This window comes from Sinohyriopsis cumingii, chromosome 15, assembly GCF_028554795.1.
Source record: "Sinohyriopsis cumingii isolate HCF-2022 chromosome 15, ASM2855479v2, whole genome shotgun sequence".
Classification (NCBI taxonomy): domain Eukaryota; kingdom Metazoa; phylum Mollusca; class Bivalvia; order Unionida; family Unionidae; genus Sinohyriopsis; species Sinohyriopsis cumingii.
The window spans coordinates 54987376-55010803 of record NC_142975.1 but is presented as its reverse complement, the minus strand read 5'-3'; the positions used below and the strand labels follow the sequence as shown (position 1 = coordinate 55010803).

Here is a 23428-nt window from a genome sequence, read left to right as displayed (position 1 = left end):
AAAAAGAATTAAAGGATTTGAGAAAAAAAATAAAGGAGGATAGAAAAGGAAAAGAAAAAGAACAAAAACAATTAGAAAAAGAACAGAAAAAATTAGAAAAGAAACAGAAAATAGAAAAAGAAAAACCAGAGGAGGAAAAGAAAAAAGAAGAAAAGGTTCCTGTGAAAATATATCAATCTGATCCTGTACCTCGGGAAATACCCGAAGATTACTCCGAAATGTTTTCAGAAGCTGCTATTAATACAATTCGTTTCAGTGAAGATACTGCAGCTGATATAGCGGCTCTTAGTTATAAAAATAGAAACATTTATTTGAAATCAGGATATGTTGATTTAGTGCCAGAACATTTATGGAATCCAGTAATTTATTATGTTTATACAGATAAAAAAATGAAACCTGATGATCCGGATTTTAAAGATTTTCTCAAAAAAGTTAACGCGATAAAACAAAAATCTTCTTCACCCCCGTCTGGTGCTACAGGTGGTCCTGGTACTAAGATAGCTTCATCTAGTCGAAGTACTCCCTCTACTTCTCCCGTTGGTGAATTGTCGGTCTTGGATCGTTATAAAGATTTACTTACTGATTTAACTATTCAAAGAATTCAGCAAAGTGATAAAGAAAACGCAATCACAATTGCTTCTCGCTACAACATGAAAGATATGTACATAAAACCAAAACATTTTGATAAATCGATATCAGAAGATATGTGGCCATTAACTGTATATTCTGTACATAAAAATAAAGAAATCGATTCTTCTGATCCAGAATATAAAGATTTTTATGAGAAAGCAACAGGAAGAAAAATGAGAATAGAAAAACTGGGTCTTTCACCTTTTCCCCATACCGGTAGCGGATATAATTCTACCTGTCCTGATAGTGTCGTTAATGATGTATCCCGATTGGAGGTTCTTATTGGTGGAAAACGAGCCGGAAATAACTCACATGAAATAGTTAATGAAGCAACAGATATCTGTCGAAGATTATTTCAAGGAAAAACCATTGACGTAGCTATTTACCGCGATCTTATTGATGAGCTCGTAGATGATCATCACGGCGATTGAATAATTGGATTATAAATAAAATGATCGTGCATAAGAGTCATCAGAGAGCGATACAGGCTCGTATCATGAATTCAAGGTTACCTGTGTATAAACTCAAATACGGATCGGGGATAGGTGATTCAATCATTAAATTTTTTACTCGAATAGCACCTAAGGTTGGTCCGTTAGCTAAGCAGCTATCGTCGAAAGCCATAGGGGTTGTTCGCGATAAGGTTATAGGCACTGTTGGTACTGCTACCAGCAAAGCATAAGACGCCATTAAAGATAGAATAATGCGATTAGTAAAAGGGAAACCAAAGCCAATTGATAAATTACCTGTTACTGCTGAGTTGCCTGGCGACATCAGCAAGATTATAAATGACGTGGCTAATCAAAAACTAACGTCGCTAGCGTTAGAACAGGTACAACAACCACAACAAGTAACTAGTACCTCTGCATTTGGAGGTCGTCTTCGTTTTAGACGATAAAAATATTTTATTAATAAATATGTTCTCGCGTGCATCTAATGAAGCATTCAAATTGGATGAACCAGCGGAGAGAGACGACTCAGTGCGAGATTATCAGTATTATTCATACGACGCGATAACACCAAACAGTCCCAGTAGAACTGAATTACAGGTACAGGATACAACAAGATATTTTCTACCGTACGAGGCATTTATTGAGGTTGTTGGCAAGATTGTGAAAAACGATGATACTAATTACGGAGCAGCTATCAATGTTGGATTAGTCAATAACGGTATTATAGCGCTATTCAAGAGCGCCGCATACATGATCGATGGTAGAGAAATCGAATCAATTACACTGGTCAACAGTGAAATCATTACTGACTTGAAAAGGCCCTAATCTGTAGTATTTTGGTGTGCCGAACACGAATATAACCGTGAAAAATTTGTATTGGCTCTCGTTTTGAAGATATTCATATACCTCATTTTCTATGTTTCACTGTGTAAATTTCTCCGGTAGGACTGCAGCAACATCCGGAATAATGATGTAACATTGCATAATACCATCATGCTCACATCATCCACAGTTGATTGCATCATTTTCTGATGCAATGCAATACTAATGCCATGCGGCTGCTGAAGTAAGTTGACGTCAGCAGTGTACTATACATGTGTAGGCCTATTATACTAATGCCAGGCGGCTGCTGAAGCTGACGTAAGCAGTGTACTATATAAAGCCCAATCAGATAGGTTCAGCATTTAAAATATTTTAGACGTTGTGCGAGACAGTTCAAGCTACTGTTACATAAAACTTATTATTTTATCCATTTACGTACAATAAAGAACAGTAATGCCTCGAAAGTGTGTTAATACCGCGGACAATTTTTGCTATATTTGTGGGGAAGTGACATTTGCCAACCAGAAGAAAAGTATCAATTCTCAAGTGAAGAAGGCATATCATCTTTACTTCGGATGCAAGGTTGGTGACCAAGACAAGCCTTGGGCTCCGCATATATGCTGTGCTACATGTACAACACAGCTTTCACAGTGGTTGAATTGCAAAAGGTCATCAATGCCGTTTGCAGTCCCAATGGTGTGGAGAGAGCCCAGCAACCACCTAAATGACTGTTACTTCTGCTTGGTTCCTCCTCTTTCCGGCGGAATAACGAAGCGAAAGAAGTCGAGAATAGTCTACCCAAACATTCCGTCTGCATTGAGACCAGTTCCACATGGTGAGGGACTTCCTATTCCAGAACCTCCAGCAGAATATTCTCTTGATTCATCTGACGAAGACAAAGGTGAGTCGACCTGTTCTTCTCCTGGTCCATCAGCATGCAGTGATCCAGATTTTCACTGTGGTGCATCATCAACCCCACACAGAATAACACAGGAAGAACTAAATGACCTGATTCGTGATTTGGACTTATCAAAGAACAAGGCAGAATTGCTAGGATCAAGACTCCAACAATGGAATCTTCTAGAAGAAGATGTCACAATTACTGCATATCGAAAGCGCCACCAGCAATTGGAGCCTTTCTTCAGAAAGGAAAGTAATCTGATATTCTGTTCCGATATTGAGGGCCTCATGAATGCTTTAAAAATCACTCATGACCCACAAGAATGGAGACTATTTGTGGACTCTTCGAAACTGAGTCTCAAGGCTGTGCTTTTGCACAATGGAAACATTCTTCCATCTATTCCAGTAGCGTATGCTGTCCACATGAAAGAGACATACGATAACTTAAGGCAGCTACTGAATTCCATTGAGTATAACAAGTACAGCTGGCACCTCTGTGGTGATTTGAAGGTAGTTGCCCTTTTAATGGGACTGCAGCAAGGATATACAAAATACATGTGTTTCTTATGCGAGTGGGATAGCCGAGCAAGGGAAATGCACTACATGAGGAAGGAATGGACTCACAGGCAGAATGTAGCCATTGGAGAGAAGAATATCCAACACCCAGCTCTGGTTGAGGCTCAGAAAATCTTGCTACCACCCCTTCACATCAAACTAGGTTTGATGAAGAACTTCGTGAAAGCCATTGACCGGACTTTGCCAGCATTCCGATACCTGCATGAAAAATTCCCTCGACTCAGCGAAGCAAAGATTAAAGAGGGAGTTTTTGTGGGTCCTCAGATTCGAGAGCTTTTCAAAGATGACCGGTTCAACAACTTGCTGGAAGGTGACGCGAAACAAGCATGGAATGCTTTTCGCCTAGTTTCTACAAACTTCCTCGGAAATGTTAGGGCAGAAAACTATAAGGAACTAGTAGAAGACATGTTGATGAAGTATAAGAAACTTGGCTGCAATATGTCTCTAAAGATTCACTTCCTTCATTCCCATTTGGATTTCTTTCCTAGCAACTGTGGTATTGTTAGTGATGAACACGGCGAACGTTTTCATCAAGATATCGCAACAATGGAACAAAGATACCAGGGAAAATGGTCCACTACAATGCTGGCTGACTACTGCTGGACACTCCTCAGAGATGCTCCCGAACAGCTGTACAAGAGACAGGCGAAGAAATCTAAGATGTAGTCAATGACTTGATTTTTTATAGGTAGGCTATTACAGTTGACCTTTTACTATTGGAATGCATTTCGTTATGTAAACATTAATTTCTTGCAGATTACAAAAAAACTAGAGCCAATTTTGCAATTTGACTGTCATATTCGTGTTCAGCACATAAAAATTGATAAGAATTGACTAATTTTATTTCAGTAACATGACTTTTGTAAAAATTTGTTGTCCAGTGTTAACGACAACGTCGATGTGGCAATCACAGTCATAGGCCTAACGAGATACTCAGATGATTTCACCAGATCGGCTGGTCCTAGCATGATATTCACCAAGGATAATTCAGATACTGCTGAGAATGTGCATTTTCTCGTGAGACAGCCAAACCTTAAAGCTGGTAACGCTGTTGCTGATGTTGAGGATATGATTATAAATTAAAACCCTGGGTACAATCTCGGATTTGCCGCTCGTACAGCTATGTTGGAGGGTAACAGTAAAAGATTTTCATGCGCTATCCCGCTGTCGCATATATTTGGTTTTTGTAGGGATTTCAGAAAGGTCATATTTGGAGCTAAACACACTGTTGTCTTTTATCGAAAAGCCGACAGCAACGACGCTATCTGGAGGACTGGAGGAGCAGGTGATGCTGGTAAGGTTGTATTAGAAAAACTAACTCTGTGGATGCCTTCGATGACACCATCGATAGAAGAAGAGAGAAATTTGTTATCGTTTATGAATCAAGGTGGTAAATCAGTGATGTCGTGGCTGACGACGTTCACAGATATCATCCAGAATAACATCAACGGCAATTTCACCTGGCATATAGCATCACAGCAGGGTGTGTCTGCGCCAAGACATATCTTTTGTGGCTCTTCAACTAGCTGAACGATTAGGTGATCAAACTCGAACTCATATGATTTTTTATCATTTTAGAGCCAGTGATGTATCACTGAGGGTAAATGGACATCAAGAACCTGTTGAAGAGATTCAACTAGATTACGCAAATAATTCAGTGGCGCGTGGTTATCATCGTTTGTGGAGCTACATGGGTCGAGATCAAAATATTGATACCGGATTGCAAATATTTCAGCTAGATTTTAGAAAATTCTATCCGATCTATTATTTTTCACTGGAACACATGGATTTGATAAAACAATCTGTCGTTGATATTCATTTTAAGGCTAGAATAGTTAACGCAGCTGCTGCTGCATTCAGAGCTATTGCTGTTATACTCAGCGATAGAACCATGATGCTCGAGGGTATCGAAGGCAAAATGAGGATCATCGACGCTCCTGTAGAGAAAATGTGATTTAGATTCAATCTAAATTTATAAATGTCGTACGAACATGTCAGTGTGACTCTGACTTCGGGTCAGATAAAAAAGCTACAATCAGGATTAACGAAAAAATGTGGGACAAAATTAACACTGAAACATAATCAGATTCAAGGTGGTCCAAATAAAATATCGATAACAAAAACGCAACAAAAGCATTTTAATAAAGCTAAATCATCTAACAACGGAGTACAAATTGCGTTATCTCCAGCTGCTATAAAGGATATGGTTAAGGTAGGTGGATTTTTCCCGTTGTTATTCGCGTTACCAGCATTGATTGCAGCAAAGGCAGCTGCGTTACCCGCATTAGCCGCCGCGGCCGCACCAGCTATCGCAAAGGCTGTAGCACTTGGTGCTGCTGGTGCTGTGGGTTCGAAGGTCATTGATAAAATCACCGGTGGCAAATACAACAAAAAAAAAAGGACGAGGACTCCGATTACCAGGGACACCCCCATGGTACTACGGGAAAGGGGTTCCTCTGCCAGGAACTCCCGCGGTGTGGTACAGAAGATAACACCGATGTCGAATTACGATCTAATTAACGCTGTTAAAAAACAATAAATAAAATTTTTCAGAGGCGTATTTATGCGAGATCAATTACCAGCTCGTCCAAATGAATACGAAACGGGGATTATAAACCTCGACAACAACACCGGACCAGGTACTCATTGGGTAGCGTACGCGATAAATCCACGTGAGATTATCTATGCTGACTCATACGGGTTAGCCCCACCTGTAGAGTTTTTAAAATATGTAGCTCAGCTAAATACTCCAACGTGGTACTCTACGCTACCAACACAAACACTAACCGATCCTCCGATATGTGGTGATGAGGCAATCAATATTCTTACTGCGACATCCAGGTCAAGAAAACCCTATCATAAAACAGTACACGAGTATACATCAAATAAATTAGATCAACGACAACAATATAATGGTTGACATCTACGGTAGATCTCTGTTAACAAGAACAATAAGAAAAATACTGGAGAGAGAAAAATTTGATACCGGTGATTTATCGAGACACGCAAAAAAGGACGACTTTAACAATATTCTGTCGCTGGCAGAAGCAGATCCTGGTGAGGTTGCTGTTTTTCAGGATGAATACGGAAAACTAAAAACTAGCAACGTAAAGATAGGTGATATAATCAAACGAAACGAATACGACGCTCACGTGGTTGATTTTAACGTTGTTAAAGAAGACACCAGGAAAAATTCTAACGCCATCGGGAGAAATCGCGGGGATATCGATATCATATCCGGCCAGATGCTCCGAAAGGTCGACTCAGATGAAACAGATAAAATCAATAGAAAACTCGCTGTCGTCAATACCTCAATCGAAGGTAAAATCGATCTTAGCAAGATCCCATCAGCGATGAAGGATTTATTCATCAATCTAACGCCTGTTATTGCATCAGGAGTATTCATATGGGAACATGCAAAAAGTACCCTTTTCAAGTACAAGGCACCTGTTACCGGCGCATACAGGATAAACATTTTTTCCACGGAGAGATTTAGAATCACCTGCGATAAATACAGATGGCGTCACGGCGCAGAAAGAGCTCTCGGCACGCTAAATATCCTGCTAAATAAAAGATGTTGAGGAAACATTCAGATTCGAACCTACTGCTGCTGGTGATGAGAAGAAAAAATATGAACCACCAACAGTGCCAATACCTAGATGGTGGTGCATAGAGTTTCTCTCTGAGGTACCTTCTTCATTTAGTTTTTGATAGATAGATATAATGGAATATAGATACAGTCAAGCTCGTGCATGGCAGATGTCGTTGAAGAGTATCATCGACGTCTATCAGGTAAAGATAAAAAAATACCAACGCAAGTTGGTTATCATCGATGTTGCTGTTTATTCTGTATCAGCGGTAATAACCGGTGTTGGAATAATCCTGTCTGCGTTAACGATGACCGCTCCTGTTGTCATCACGGTTATTGTTTCGACAACCACCACGTTAGCTGGTGTATTCGGTATCATAACAAAAAAAATATCCTCGTGTACCACCACAAAATTAACCACATATAAAGATAAACTAAATACAGCATCGGCAGCGTACTCCAAATTATCTTTGTTGTTATCAGAGAGTCTCAACGACGGCGTTATATCCGACGTAGAATTCGCGCTGATATCTAAGATTTACAATCAAGCGATTAAAGACATCAATATAAATAATGACCGAGTTACTGCAACAGATCGCGACGAACACGACGGTGACAAGAACAACGATGATATCAGCTAGTTCAACTAAACCCGAATACAGTATCATTTTTCCTACTCATATCTCTATCGACGAGATAGCACTAGCTCAGTTACGCGTTTATTACAGCTGGCCAAATATCAGATCAAAATCATTTGGTGGACTGCATTCAAACAATTCCTTTGTTTTTGCTTATAAAAACAAAGATGATGGTACTCCTGATTGGAATGTGGTTGGATTACCAGCGGGTAGTTACCAGATCGATCAGATTAATGATGAGCTGATACACAGAATAAAAAATATAACAGGATCCGATCCAGGAATAAAGATAACTGTACACGAACCAACATCAAAATCGATTATAGAAATAAGCTCGAATTATCAGGTTGATATCTACGCTAGTTCAATAAGAACCGTATTAGGTTGGCCCGAGATCAAACCACCAGCACCACCGATACCACCAGAACCTAAAAAATCTGATTACACATCAGATAAGATGCGTTATCATGAGTACTACTCTGAGTATGTAAACCTTTTTCACATTGTTTATGGCTATGGAATATCGGTTTCAGATTTCATCATCAGAGGAAAAGACGATACGATGTGGATTATTAGTGATAGTAGTGATTATTTTTTATCAGTAGGAAAAAAACCCAATAAAAACAATACATTTTAATTTCGATGATTACGTTGCTTTGAACACTAAAATTAATCTAGCGTATAAAAAACATTTACAATTGATAAGGAATTATTTTGATGAGTGTATTTTTGAGGTAACTACGTGCGATGAACTCATTAAGCAAATATAAATATTAAATGATTTAAAAAACGATGTGAAAAGATTGAATAACAAATTAACCTCAATGATACGCGCTCTGAAAAAACAGGAAGAGAATTTTTTAGATATATATAAAATAACCGAGATCAGACTACCCAATTACAACGTAGATGAATTAGAGACATCTCTCACTAAAACCGTTGATGAAAAGTTTTCTGAATTACACACTGCGTTGAGAAAAAAATCACTGCTACAACCACCATCTATTCTCAAGCACGATAACGCTGAGGATGGTACCGGTAGACATCTCTCACCTGAGATAGTTAATAAAACCACCACCATCGCGGTCAATCTCAATTGTGATATCGTCGAAAATAGCTACATCGCTGATGCATCTGTTTCTGATCAGGCGAAACAAGGATTCGTCTTGTATTCATTTTCGCCAAAGGATCCACCAGGGTTTTTGCTGGTACAAGAACCAATCAATCCTGTTTATCTTAGGTGTCACAATAGATTGTTACAGCATGTAAATATTTCCCTGACTGATCAATCTGGACATCTGCTAGATAGACGCGGAGAAACGCTGAGTATAAATCTGTTGATAAAATCATAAAAATAAAAAATATTTTTTATAATCTGTAGATTTTTTTTCTTATTTTCAGTGAGATTTGACTGTTTTGGTCGATTTTTTGACTGTTTTGGTCGATTTTTGACTATTTTGGTCGATTTTTTGACTGTTTTGCCCATTTTACCCATTGGATGAGTTACCCAACATGGTCGTTTCTCTAATTGATTTCAATTAGAGATGATACAAGAGTCAATAAAAACCAGTAAAAATCAACCAAAATCGACCAAAAACAAGCAAAATCAACTCAGAAAACAGTCAAAAAACAAGCAAAATTGTCAAAAATCAATGGTTTTTATTGACTCTTGTATCATCTCTAATTGAAATCAATTAAAGAATCGGGTATCCTACTCAACCTATCTAATGAGTGAAATCGACCACAATGACCAAAATGACCAAAAAATCGACCAAAACAGTCAAAAAATCGACCAAAACAGTCAAAATTCACTGAAAATAACAGAAAAAAATATCTACAGAAAAAATAAAATATCTACAGAAAATATCTACAATTTTTCAATATCTATCAATCTCCGCAGTTGTCGTGCGCGTGTATCTATTGTTTTTTTTTTGACTCGTATTCATCAGATAACGATGATCGAATCTTTTCAACGACACGTGCCAACGGAGCAAAATCACCTATACCAGCTTCATCAATGTTAATGAGCGATCTGTACATCGCAGATTGTATTTTTTTTATGAGTCTATATTCAGACGACAGTGTGTATCTGTTCTCTTGTTTGTGTTGCATGATGGTATCAAACTCCGTGGTGATCTTATCAGAATCTAAATCGTCTGATAATTGTATCTCTTTGATTTTTAATGCCTCAATAGACTTTATTATCTCGTTGATATTTTCTTGATTCATATTTTATAAATGATTTTACTTATCTAATATGAGTGGATAATAAGAAAATTTGATCCAGCTACCAGATCGATATGAGAATGTTGAATTATGTGTTCCTTCTGCACATCTCCGCACCGAATTCAAATTGACGCTAAAATATTTTGTAGCCAAGTTCATTGATGAAAAATATATCTCTTCGTCTGTCTCTGTATCGATTGATTTTACAGCTTTAGAAACTCTGCGTCCACCAGCATTTCCCTTCCTCAGATTCTCACTCTGGGTAATTGCTTGCAGATTTTCTACGGAGTTGTTGAGTTTGTTTCCATCGATGTGATCGATTACCAGGCCGTATTTTATTGACGCATGAAAACACTCAAACACAAATCTGTGATTATAATAATTTAATTTACTATTGATGTTGATCATGAGATAACCGTTTTTATTAATGTTACCAATTGATTTTTTCAATCTGCAATTTCTGATCGTACCATCAGCCGATGCCTCGTAGCTATCATGAATCGGATGTCTCTTGTATTGAGAATTCATTATATATATTCCATTTGTCTAAATCAAAGTTTGTCTGAGAACCTACTCAAATAATCCTCCTCACACTTGATAGCGATATTGCTATTAGGTGATTTTTTATCATAATGCCGTTTTAATTCTCTGTATCTTTTTCCGCCACATTCTGCAAATATTCTGGTTTTTCCTCGTATTCCAATGTTGCATCTGATGCATCTTGTCGGACCAATTCCACCTCGTCGTATATAAGCTAAATGTATTCCACAGTACTCTTTTCTGCATGATCTATCACAGCAAGTAAACGAACCAACCATCAACCATTTGCAATTATTCATATTTATTTAAAGATATACTTGTTTAAAATATAACAAATGATATTTGATCTCGACGAAATAGAATATATCATTCCTGAACTAGATCAGGCTAAGAAAGAATTTTACGATGATGGAGCAGCTCATGTATGGTCGACATGGAAAGCAGCTGATATTGATAATACGATGAACGATACAAGAGCTAAAAAAATAATTAACTCGCTCGGTAGTGATAAATATATATTCAGAATAAAGTTCATTGTAAATAACGAGAATGATGTTTGGATTACACGTGATAAACGTGATCCTGTGATCAATGGAAAAAAATCTGTGACGGTGAGCAATAATTCCAAGCCAGGATTATTGACAGGAATTGATAAACCGTATTATGTATAAGCATGTCATGTAGCGGCTGTTGTTTATGGAATTTACAAACTCAATAAACCCGTTGCTGAGAATCTCGCTAAGATGAAAATGTCAGTGAAGATAAACTGCGTAGCTGAACGAGTGATAGAGCATTTTACAAATATCAAACGCGGAAACGGCCTAACAGATTTAAGAAAAGAAAAAATAAATGACTGGGCAGAATCAGTTGCTGATGGTGCATCAATAAGTGACGTTGCTGTATTATCAGCGAAATTAAAATTCCCTATAACAGTGAAAACGATATCAGGTGAAATATTATACTCATCCGCGTACAAATCCAAAGGATCTCCTATCGAAATAATTGATCACAATTCTCATGCTTGGAGTAGTGCAGTAACTATTTTCCCTCGGGATCGTGTTATTAGATTCTATTCTACCGCTGCGGGAAATATGTTCGATTTTATTCATAAAATAAGTAAATCAGATCCTGTATCTGTTTGGTTATTTTCCAGCGATGATCGATACGATCAATTCGTCAGACCCAACGGAGATACTTATCGAAGTGAATCTTTACATAATTCGATGACGGAGATAGCAGAAAAATACTCAGTAAATAAAGAATTACTTGTTAACTGCTTCACGATCCCGTCTGTTGTTGCTCATGCAGCAAGAGAGAAAAATTCGTGGAAACCAACCAGAAAAGATTTTCTTAAAGATATTCAGCAGAGTTGCGTTGAGTATGGTCATGGTGGATTATGGAACACAAAATATAATTTTATTGATATGGTTTCGTTTGACATCATAGCGTGTTATCCAGGTAGTTTCTTAGGGACGGGAGAATGTAGCAAATACTTCACTCAGTTTGGTCATCCATGCGACGAGATGACGAGGATATCAATTAACGGTCCGTTACCGGATTTCCCCCTAACAGGATTCGCTAAGGTTACATCGTTCAAGTTTTCTTCAGGGTTACACAAAATATGTTACGTTTGGTTTGGAAGACACCTATCAGAGCAACATTGGGTTCCGATAGTGTTATTGAGATATATGTTAGATTCTGCTACGTTAACGTCGTTGACGGTCAGCGAAGCGATTATTTCATATCAGAAACAATTTGATGTTTGGTTACCAACCGAACACGATGACGCAAAAGATTTAGGTAGAAAAATAATCGGCAAATTCACCCAGGGTGGTGCTTATGATCATCAGCGACGTAATTGTAGATTGATCATGGATGAGGCTGAGTTAGATTTTATAATAGCATATACCGCTGAGAGAGGCATATTTTGTAACAGAGAGGATGTTTACGTCGCGGATGGAACGAAATTAGGTACCGTGTTTAATTATCTTGAGGGAGAATCACCACAGTACGTTCATTTAAGATCATCGATGTTGGCGTATGCCAGTATAAATCTTTTATCGATGATAAACAGATTCCCTGATACCACGGTTAGAGTAGCTACAGATTCGTTTTATATTGACAAAAAATACCTACCAGAGTTAGAAAAACTAACCGGAGATGGATCATGGGGAACATGGCGAGTGAAAGACGAATATATCTTACATTATTGCGAAGACGCTGACGTAGCTGATGAAGAAAAATATTATTCAGATAGCGTATCAGAAACATCGACAGCACCATCTGTGTATGATCCTGCTGCAAGATACAAGATGGTCTACATAAACGGACCAGGAGGATCAGGAAAAACGACCAGAATGATTGAATTATTTAAAAACTCTGATGTAATTGTTCTAACACCAACGCATCGATTAGCGCGGGAGATGAAACAACGAGGAGTAAATTCGTGTACGTATAATAGTTTTTTTCAAATATAACGGTGGTGCGTGGAGTCCGTCTAGGATGGGAGAAAAATATGTGAATAAAAAAATTATATGGGATGAGATTTGCACAGTATTTGCTGGTACATTGAAAATGTTTCTAGAGTGGCTATTAACAAAAAATACTGCCGTGATTATGGGGCGGCGATCACGGTCAACCAAATCCTATTGATGGTGAATCTCCTCAGGAGTGGCTAAAGAGTTTCGTGGACTATTACGAGGAGGTTGATACTGATTACAGATCACTTGATGGCAGATTGAGTGAATTCAAAAAATTAATTCGATGAAAATCAAATAGGATTCAATGTGACGTAATGAGAGAGGTAATTCCGGAAACATCAATGAAGGATTTCTTATCAATGTGGACGCCAAATGATTTGATAGTAGCTAGCAGAAACATAATCAGAGACGTACTTCAACAAAAACTATTCAAGATACATCAAGAAAAATTCCCATCGATGCCTGTTCCGCTATGTTATAGACCAATTGATACCAGATTACAAAATATTGACGTCGATATACCAGGACGGGGTAAACAGAATCTTGTATTGAATGATATCGTCGTCGTTGATATTGATTTCGTCGACGACATGCTAGGTGCAGAAAAATCACCGTGGACGTTAGGATATGCTATGACTATTCATTCTTCACAGGGATTAACTATCTCAGATTGTCGAGTTTGGATTGTAGATGACAACATAGGATGGTCCAATCTAGTGTATTTAGCTGTATCTAGAGTGAGGAAAATATCTCAGTTGGGCAGAATCACCTTAGATAGATCGGTTATTAACGACGAAACCAGCGAATACGTGATTTAAAAAAAATTATTCAGCTATAAACAAACTGATAAAAAAATAATCATGAATTCGATCTGGATGTGGATTTCATTTTATCGTTAAAAGAAAAACAGGGTAACCACTGTTCAGGTTGTAATTGTATTATGACGTGGACGTATCAAAAGAATGATTCAAGACGGTTTACCGTGGACAGAATAAACAATAATCTGGGTCATAACAGAAAAAATGTCACTCTAGCCTGTTTAGAGTGTAATAGACGCGGCATAGATTATTTGAGTGACTGAGGAAGTAATTGAGTATCGGCCGGTATTACCTGTAATTCTTCTCGTGTAAAACCACGTTGAGGAGCGAAAACATCAAGCATATAAATTGCTGGTCTACCTGATGATCTTGTTACAGATACTATCTTGTGTGTCGTTACACTCCAAATAGGATCTGTTGCTCTTTTTCTGCCTCACTCAGCCTCACCGTATTTATATAGATACCTAACGATAACATCACCAAGTACCGGTCGAATTGAAAAATCATTTCTACGGATCGGTATAAAAATTTTTTGTATAGCTATTGCTGGTTTCATGTTTATCGTTCTTGTTATCTCGTTATTTATTGCTGAGATAACACTCGGTAACCTGACGACCCAGTCGCTGGATCTTTTATCCTGAATGAATTCTCTCGCGTATTGATAGCCAAATAATTTTTCGGCTAGTGTTTTGTTAAATCGCTCAGCAATAGCCTGATCGTTGTGGATGTTGACTTTACCGCGTCTTATTGCAACATTCTTTTTGTTCATCAAATGAGTAACAACACCAAGGAATTCTCGTCCAGGATCAACTTGAAGCAATCTTGGCCACGTTAACGGACCTCGTTGATATATTTTCTCAAATGCGTTAGCTACCTCAGTTGCTGTTTTCGTTATCAGCGGCTCAGCTTCTTTGTATCTGCTAGCGATATCTACCACGGTTAATACGTATTTATAGGTTTTATCATTAACGGTATCGTGTGGTAGAAACATTATATCAGCCTGATGAACCTCATTTGGAACGCTGACATCAAAATGTGCGTATTCTATTCGTTTGGGTGGTGGTATATAAATCTGCCATATAGCCCGTTTAGATAACCACGTAGCAGCTACTGATGGTTTTACCTTAGCAGCTTTTGCTAGTTTCTTGATTGCTGACTTACCTTTCCAAAATCCAACAGGAGAATAATAAATCTGTTCCATATAATACTAATTGCCACCTAGAACTAATGTGCATAGCGGCATTTATCGCCCAGCTGGCTAATCTTTCTTTGATGGTTTTATTTTTTATCGAATTTATCGCATGAAGCAATTCGATGTCAGCTAGATGCCGCTGTTGTAGATCCTTACTTCGATATGCGATATCATGAATATAACATGCTCGATCGATTGCATTTACAGGATCCTCACAAGGATTCGGTTGATCTTGATCATTTAATCTGATATCGAGGTAGAAACATTATATCAGCCTGATGAACCTCATTTGGAACGCTGACATCAAAATGTGCGTATTCTATTCGTTTGGGTGGTGGTAGATAAATCTGCCATATAGCCTGTTTAGATAACCACGTAGCAGCTACTGATGGTTTTACCTTAGCAGCTTTTGCTAGTTTCTTGATTGCTGATTTACCTTTCCAAAATCCAACAGGAGAATAATAAATCTGTTCCATATAGTACTAATTGCCACCTAGAACTAATGTGCACAGCGGCATTTATCGCCCAGCTGGCTAATCTTTCTTTGATGGTTTTATTTTTTATCGAATTTATCGCATGAAGCAATTTGATGTCAGCTAGATGCCGCTGTTGTAGATCCTTACTTCGATATGCGATATCATGAATATAACATGCTCGATCGATTGCATTTACAGGATCCTCACAAGGATTCGGTTGATCTTGATCATTTAATCTGATATCGAGTCTGGTACCTGGTCCGCAATAGTTATATCCTGGTAGATGTTTTTCTCCTGAATATTTGGACCAAAAGAATCCCGGTAACGACGATAATCTTGAGGTAATATCACCTCCGTATTTTCTTCTTTTTTTAAATGGTTTTTACTTTAACCGGTTTTTCGCCCGATGAAGAAAATCTAAATTTTTTTGAGCCACATATTTCGCATCTGGCAGTAACAGCCGATCTATTATTTTTTGTAACGACAGTCGCTACATCCCACCGTTGGAGTTCGTGCTCTACACCGCACACAATATAAATCCATGATATAATTATACCATGAATGTAATTGACTTTTCGGCTACAAAGAAATCTGTTCCAGTCAAACATCATGCTGCGTTACCCAATTCGATTAGAATGATTATAATAGGACCATCAGGGTCAGGTAAAACACAGTTATTGCTGAATCTGATTATGAGGTGGTTGAAATGGGATAAATTATATTTAGTTGCACCATCCGTAGATGATCAACGATGCTATCACGTACTTAAAGAATTTAATGAGAACGCAGCGTTGTTGAATAACGGTGAGAATATAATTGATTTTATCACTGATGTAGAAGAAGCTCCTTCGATTGACGTTCTAGATGGTTCGATAAATAATTTGGTGGTCTACGATGATGTTATGTTAGATAAACAATCGAACCCTGCTAGAATATTCTCTCGTGGACGTCATAAAAATACTGACGTCATTTATGTAACTCATAGATATACACAAATACCTAAGGTAATCAGAGATAATTGCAACATGTTGGCGATCTTCAACGGTGTAGATACACATACGCTAAGAAATATTCATCAAACGTGGTGTAGCGGCGACATGGATATAAATAAATTCAAAAATTTCTTTGGGCGAGCTCAATCTACACCGTATGGATTTGTGACAGTAAATTTATGTGATCCACGAACCAGATATCGAGTCGGCCTAGATAGAATCTTTTAACAGTGAGAATCTTAAAATCCATTTAAACACGACAGCAGCAGGGAGGGCGTCTATCTCCGGTTGGTCGACAAAAACATAATCAATAAATAAAAAAAATCATGAACATATTATTCTGCAGCTAGATCTTCGAACTAAGGGTTTATTTTCGGATTGAGGGTCAATAGCGATGTAACTCTTTCAGGAAGCCTTTATTCGGTAAATAGAGCCTTTCTCCGGATTAGATTTCTCTGGAGGGTTTATTTTTTGTCGGAACCCTTAGGTCTGTTCGCTCTCCCTGCTGCTGAGTGTGTTGTGCACATTGGAACTAGTGTGTTGTGCACATTGGAACTAGTGAGTGTGTTGTGCACATTGGAACTAGTGAGTGTGTTGTACACATTGGAACTAGTGAGTGTGTTGTACACATTGGAACTAGTGAGTATGTTCTTGAAGGTTAAGAAAGCGTGTTCTTAAATGTTAAGGTCACAGATTAGGGTTACATTTGGTGTGCTGTTTATAACTCTGAATTTGATAGAACCAGTGTTATGAAAATTGGTAAACTTTTACATATATGTACAACAAATATATATGTGTGAAGGGGCAAATTTCTGGCGATCTATGAAGAACATGCTAGTTTGAGACAAGAGAACAATTAATTAGATTGATGGGGACAAGCGCGTATCAAATCGCCATATTGCCATGATCGGTAATGTCTTTTCGAGGGAGAATTTCATTCTTAATTAAGCATTTGTTTGTACAGCAGCCAGACGGACTATTAGGGACACGGTAAACTTTGATTTCATGGTAAAACTGTCACAAATTGAGAATTTCCAGTAACCCGTAATCACAACGTACAAGGTCAAGTTGTCCCCGACTTTGGCGCCTCTGGAAAAAGGCGGCAGATATATTTGATTCTGATTGGTTACGCCAAATAAGGGGCGTGTTTCCCACACTAAACATCCTAGTTTTAATATCGCCACATCGAAAATTTTAATCAGTCCAAGCTTTTCTGCAAGAGAAAACAAGTCAAGAATACCCCGATAGAATTTGGAGAGAAATTCTCTCTTAAAACTGTTGTCGAGAAAAACCGACGAACAAATTTGGCGGTACAAGCGAGGAACGCCGAAAGCTCAAAGGCATTTGTGACAAATCCATATAATTTGCTGATGTCACATATACTGCTTTGCTGAATTTATTTACTTATATTTGCATGAATTTAATTTCTACATTCGTATATCAATTTGCTTTATGAAGTATAACTGTGTTGAGTTTATGCATAGGAAGTCGATATTAATCTTCTTTAGGTAAGTTTGATCAATTGTTTGCATTTATCGTCTAGGTTCTCTAAGAATTTCATGCATTACATTAGTCAATATGAGTCACGAGAATCCGTGTGAATTCACAGAATTTAGAAGATTTCATGTATGGTTAAGGCTGAATGCGTATTCGCCGAACATGACATAGAAGCCATGAAATGTATTTCCTTTATTCACTTGTGCAAACTGAGGCTGGCTTGGTAACCGTTATGCCTCGTGTGGTGTTAATGTGTGATGTTACTGCGTGATGAATTAGTCATTAGACTAACTAGGGTCATTATAGGACATGTGGAGCCGACTGATAGCCTTAGCATATGTTTAGCACCGATAGTAAGATCTGATAACGGGGGGGGGGGGATAATGCAAAAGCCCCTGTTATCATAAACAACAGAAAATTTACGTTCTCTCTATTTGTATTTTTTAAAAGGGAGAAAATAGCTTCTGCGACGTATGGTGCCATGTACTAATTCTGCAACGTATGGTCCGACGTATTATTTCTGCGACGTATGGTACGACGTGTTAATTCTGAGACGTATTATGAGACGTATCCTGTGACGTATCTCTGAATCTACGTGCTACGCACAGAGTGAGGACCGAAAGAGGCAAGACCGACAAAAGTCGAAGGAACAGCTACAGTGGAAGTAGAGTGAACCGGAGAAACGGGTTATGCAAACGTACAAGGCATTGACTTCGATTGTTCACTTGATCCTATGATAAACTAAATCTGTCAGTAAAAAAGATAGGCTATTTTATTTAAATATATCTGTGTTTTGTTGTAATTCGGTGAAAGTTTTATATCTAAAACAGAGTATATTCCTGATGTAATTAATTCTCAAAGTTGTTTTATGTAAATGATTAAATTGTTTATTTACATGTACGGAGGCTCGTGTTGGTTTGTTCTATATATCTTCTCAGATCTCTATCTATTCCACCTATAAGTTTCACCACTTATATTTATATTTACTCGAACCGGGCAATAATTTCGAGGGCGGTCAACCTCTAGATAATGAAAACTAAATTAAGCGTGACACCCCCGCTTACAATATGTGTATGGTCAGAGATGGAAATTACCATATTTGTTTGGAGCTGTAACCTGCAAAATTGTAAATAATGTTATAGACCTAAAACTGTGTATTGCTGTATATCATAACATTTTTATAGACCTATCTGTAAGGCCAGGTCTCAGTTCTCAGGTCAATATCATGTTTTGTGTCCAAACTAGAACACAGAAGCTTTTGTTAAGGATCATGGAATGAAATATTTACCCCTGTAAGGTGATAGCTTGAGGGTGTATCACATCTACTTATCATGTGTATCAATAGCATGGTCCTATCAGCAAGATCAAAGTCACAAGTGATGTTTACTCACTTTTTTATTAGGTCTGTAACTCTAAAGGCAGATTACTTAAACATATGGTATGTTTAAATCATAAGATATGAATCTATTATTTTTATTTATGTTATTTTCATCAAGGTCTAGGTCATAAATCAACATTATCTATTTTTGTATCAAGCTTGTAGCTCATAAATTCACTAAGGCCATGTCACATATCACCAAGGCCATGTCACATACCACTAAGGACGTGTCACATACCACTAAGGCCATGTCATATACCACTAAGGCCATGTCACATATCACAAAGGCCATGTCACATATCACTAAGGACGTGTCACATATCACCAAGGCCATGTCACACATCACTAAGACCATGTCACATACCACTAAGGACGTGTCACATACCACTTTTTGATTCAATTTGAAAGATCAGTGTTACTTGTCATGGTTGTGCTGTAGTTAAGAAGTTTGTTCAAGAAATGGTAATCAAAATCCTATCAATAAAGTTAAGGTAATGGTCATCTCAGTGTTAAATTAAACCTTATTGTGACGTCTTAGATGTAACTTAAACCATTAAGAAAGTAATATCCAGCACTGTATAATCTTACATACTGACTTTTTGCGACTTTCATAATCTTAGCCACAAATTTATGGTGACATGCCAATACGCATATATTTCTTGCCAAGTCTTGAACTAAAAACCCATATTTAGAGTGATGAAACTGAATGTGCTAATATCCATGATAATCTAACAGTGTTTCACATACCTCTTTCAAGGTTTTTGAATATTGTGTTAAAATATTATCATTTCATCATAAATTTCTTGTCTAGACCATAACTTTGTGACAGCTGGAGAGATTTAATATCGTAACTAGACGGTGTATCACATATCAGGCTATATGCCACTGCCTTAAGATCACAGTACGGCGTGGGAATTAGTAATTACGTAATTTTGTGAATTTTCTGGAGGAAAACTTAAACTACTAAAGATATTTTAATAAAATAAATATTATATCATAGTGATGTCATATCCATGACTTCTAGTCGGAATATACCTCGCGTTTGTTTGTACGCCCTACCGATTGAAAAGACGATTAGCGCAAATGAGATAAAAGATGCACAGAACTTGGTTCATTTATTGATTTATAATTTCAAACCTGATTATGCCCAGATGGGACCGTAACACCGTTACCGTCTTCGCGTTTAATTGCAAACGGAAGTTTTCAGTGTAAAAGACGACCTGTTTGCCAGTCATTTCCAGTAATCTGGACAAGTCCATTTTCAGCAAAGGGGTATATTCATGAATACAGCGTCTGCTTCCGATATTTACAATGTCGACTCAAGCAAAGGAAAAGAATGACATTAGAAATTGGCCTTTCACGTCGATTTCACAAGCGGTGTAGTTTCTATGCAAACGTGTCCAAAGGATATAACTCTAAACTCTCAGCATTATGGCAATTTACGGAATAATCCGGCAGTTGCCAAATAGGATGAACTACGACATAATGTTGTCTGAGGAAATCAACTTGCTCATAGTGTACCGAACATGGCGCCATGTTAGTATGGAAAGGTCGTTAAGCATGAAAGGCGCAGAAAATGCCTCTGTTAGGGCTATTCTGGTCAATTCAGATTAGAAACTATAAATCAATAAATGAATTGACTAAGTTATGTGCACTTTTTATCACATTAAAGATTACCGTTATTTGAATCGGTAGAGGATTACAAAAAAACGGGGAGGTATAGTCAGACTAGTACCTCAAGAATACGGTACGCCGATATGCTTCGAAGTTTGACAGTCTTTAAATGCAGTTTTCAGCCTTAATATAGTTAACGTGAGCTGAGTTTAATAACAGTATTGCCTATTTAAAATAGTTCAAGGTTTAACTACAAAGCGTTGAAATATGATGCCATCCTAGAACACTATTTTCGATATGTAGCTTTGCATCAAGCCAAAAGCACAGGGGCTCGTATCGTTGCTTACAAATGACCTGTCATACGTTTACTATATAATATCTAGCTAAAAAGAAAACAACGGCACAGAATATATATCGAAAAATCCGTCAAGACGACAATTCATTAACCTTTTGGTAAGGGAGTCAAAAAAGTTATACCCTGGATAAACCAAGGTGCCTTCCTAGTGAGCTGGCTCTTCCCTGACCGAACCTTCCTCCTCGCCACTGCCGGACATTAAATTAACTCGAGTGTGTGCTGGGTCTATCCCCACTCGAGTATAGCCTTACATTCAGGTCGCTAGGGTCTATAAAGCCAGTCATACTGACCCAATACCTGACGGCTCATTTAAATAGTGCCTTTTATGCACAGTAATGCCTGGGGGATGAGGCTCTAATTCCTTCCCCCGGGATCAATTAAATAGTCCGCTTATGGACATTAACCAGACGTACATGTCATGTGGGCGGAAACGTCTATAATTTAAATGATGATGATGATGAAGGGTAACATGGTCATATTCCGACCAGTAGGGTAATTCTAACCGTGGATGTACGTCCTGCTGTTTACAGCAAATATATGCAAATTACTTGCTGTGTTCTTTGTTTTTATTTGTGCACATGCGTATGCAAATTAGTAAAGATGTTTCCAGGAGACAAGGGCATCGTGTGACAAAATGACGCAATCGCCTCAGTATTCTCTCTTCTGCGCGAGTTCATAAACGGCATTCATGAATTTTCTTTTATTCAGGACCCTAGTCAGGCATAAATCATCCAAGATTTGTATAGCTTTCAATAACATAAAAATTATTTTATCGTAGCCAAAAATAATACTTTGTCTCGCTAAAAAAAAGTAAAAATTGCACCAGTTTTATGACACATAACAATAGTATGCAATGTTCTGTATAGTGGTCGGATTTACCCCCAGGTTCTTTATCATAAGACGACAATTCCGAAAAAGAACACAAGCTTAAAGAAAATGTAGAATTATAATTAGTTTGTATTGAACTTTGAAGAAAAAATACAGGAATATATATGTAATTATAAACAATAAATTAAAAGTTAAATGTATAAGTCTAAATAAAAATAAAATGTTACTTCTCTCCACAATTACCTCTATAACAACATCCACAAGTATCTATATAACAATATCGCTTTCTATCTGTTATCTCTCTATCTAAAAAAAACCCCACAAAACCAATTAAACTTTTAAATCTGTCAAGATAAACAAAATCTTTGCATTTTATAGATGAAACTTGTATATGTACGGTCAATATATGTTGGTCGGAATTACACATACCAGAGGTCGGAATATGCCACAACACGGTCGGATTTACACCCTGCGTATATAGGCATAATACAATCACTGTTCAGCAAGAAGAACTCATATTATAGGCTTTTCTAATAGTGAAACTTGATGCAAGAAGCCCGATTAACTGCTTCCCATGTCGTTTTTGGGTACACAGTAGTCGGCTTCAATAAAGAAAATGTCGATCTCATGTCAACGAGCTCGAAATATACCCTATAATACATGTATGACAGGTCATTTGTAAGCAACGATACGAGCCCCTGTGGCCAAAAGTAGTTTGAGAGAGAGAGAGAGAGAGAGAGAGAGAGAGAGAGAGATGTGTACCAGGTGAAGGTTCCCATACAACCAGTGGGTATCTTTTGGTCCAGGAACATCCTTGAAAACCTTCTCTATGTACTGAAACCAGACGAAGAACCGTACAACTCTGTAAAGAATATATCCCAGCAAAACGGCCACACCTATATTCAGAACCACTGACCCCGATACAGTCCATCCTCCATGGAACAAATCAGAGATATTCAGGGTGCAGATAAGAACCATTTTGGCTAGTCAGTTTTTAACTCCTTCCCTATGATAACGTCCGTGTGAGCCACATATTAGCTAGCATTCGTTCTCAGGCAGCTCAAGAAGTATAATGACTACCACACTTATGCAAGTAGAACGGTTGGATACTTACAACGCCGATTTCTTTGCCGACAGAATTGTCCCACTGTCTTATTTAGATAGAAGTAGTTATATGTTGGCACTTGGGGTCAAATGATCATTATAAAGTTACACATAGGTTAATAGGCGGGAGGGTTGTGGCCACAATCGAGTGATAGAGGAAATCCTAAGTTAAAATTCTCAATAGATATGACATAGTGATTTTACTGTAAGAACCATATCTATCCTTAAGGGTCCTACATATACTCGCACACAGAACGGGAGAGTTTTGTGTCAGTACAGGTCATAAGTATGGGTGAAAGGTGGTGATGGAACAGGGGTTAT

General features: G+C 37.8%; 1 protein-coding gene across 2 annotated transcripts in view; it reads right to left on the bottom strand.

Annotated features, from left to right (window-relative positions):
- Nucleotides 1-23104, bottom strand: part of LOC149781827 (cytochrome P450 4F4-like) — a 65298-nt gene extending 42194 nt beyond the window's left edge. The window contains exon 1 of one of the 2 annotated variants that reach the window (XM_089936009.1): nt 22766-23104. In XM_089936009.1, coding sequence (XP_089792135.1) covers nt 22766-22981 — 216 coding nt within the window. In that variant the 5' untranslated portion in view covers nt 22982-23104. The remainder of the gene's footprint in view (nt 1-22765) is intronic. The other variant, XM_089936008.1, reaches the window with a different exon arrangement.
- Nucleotides 23105-23428: the final 324 nt, after the last annotated feature.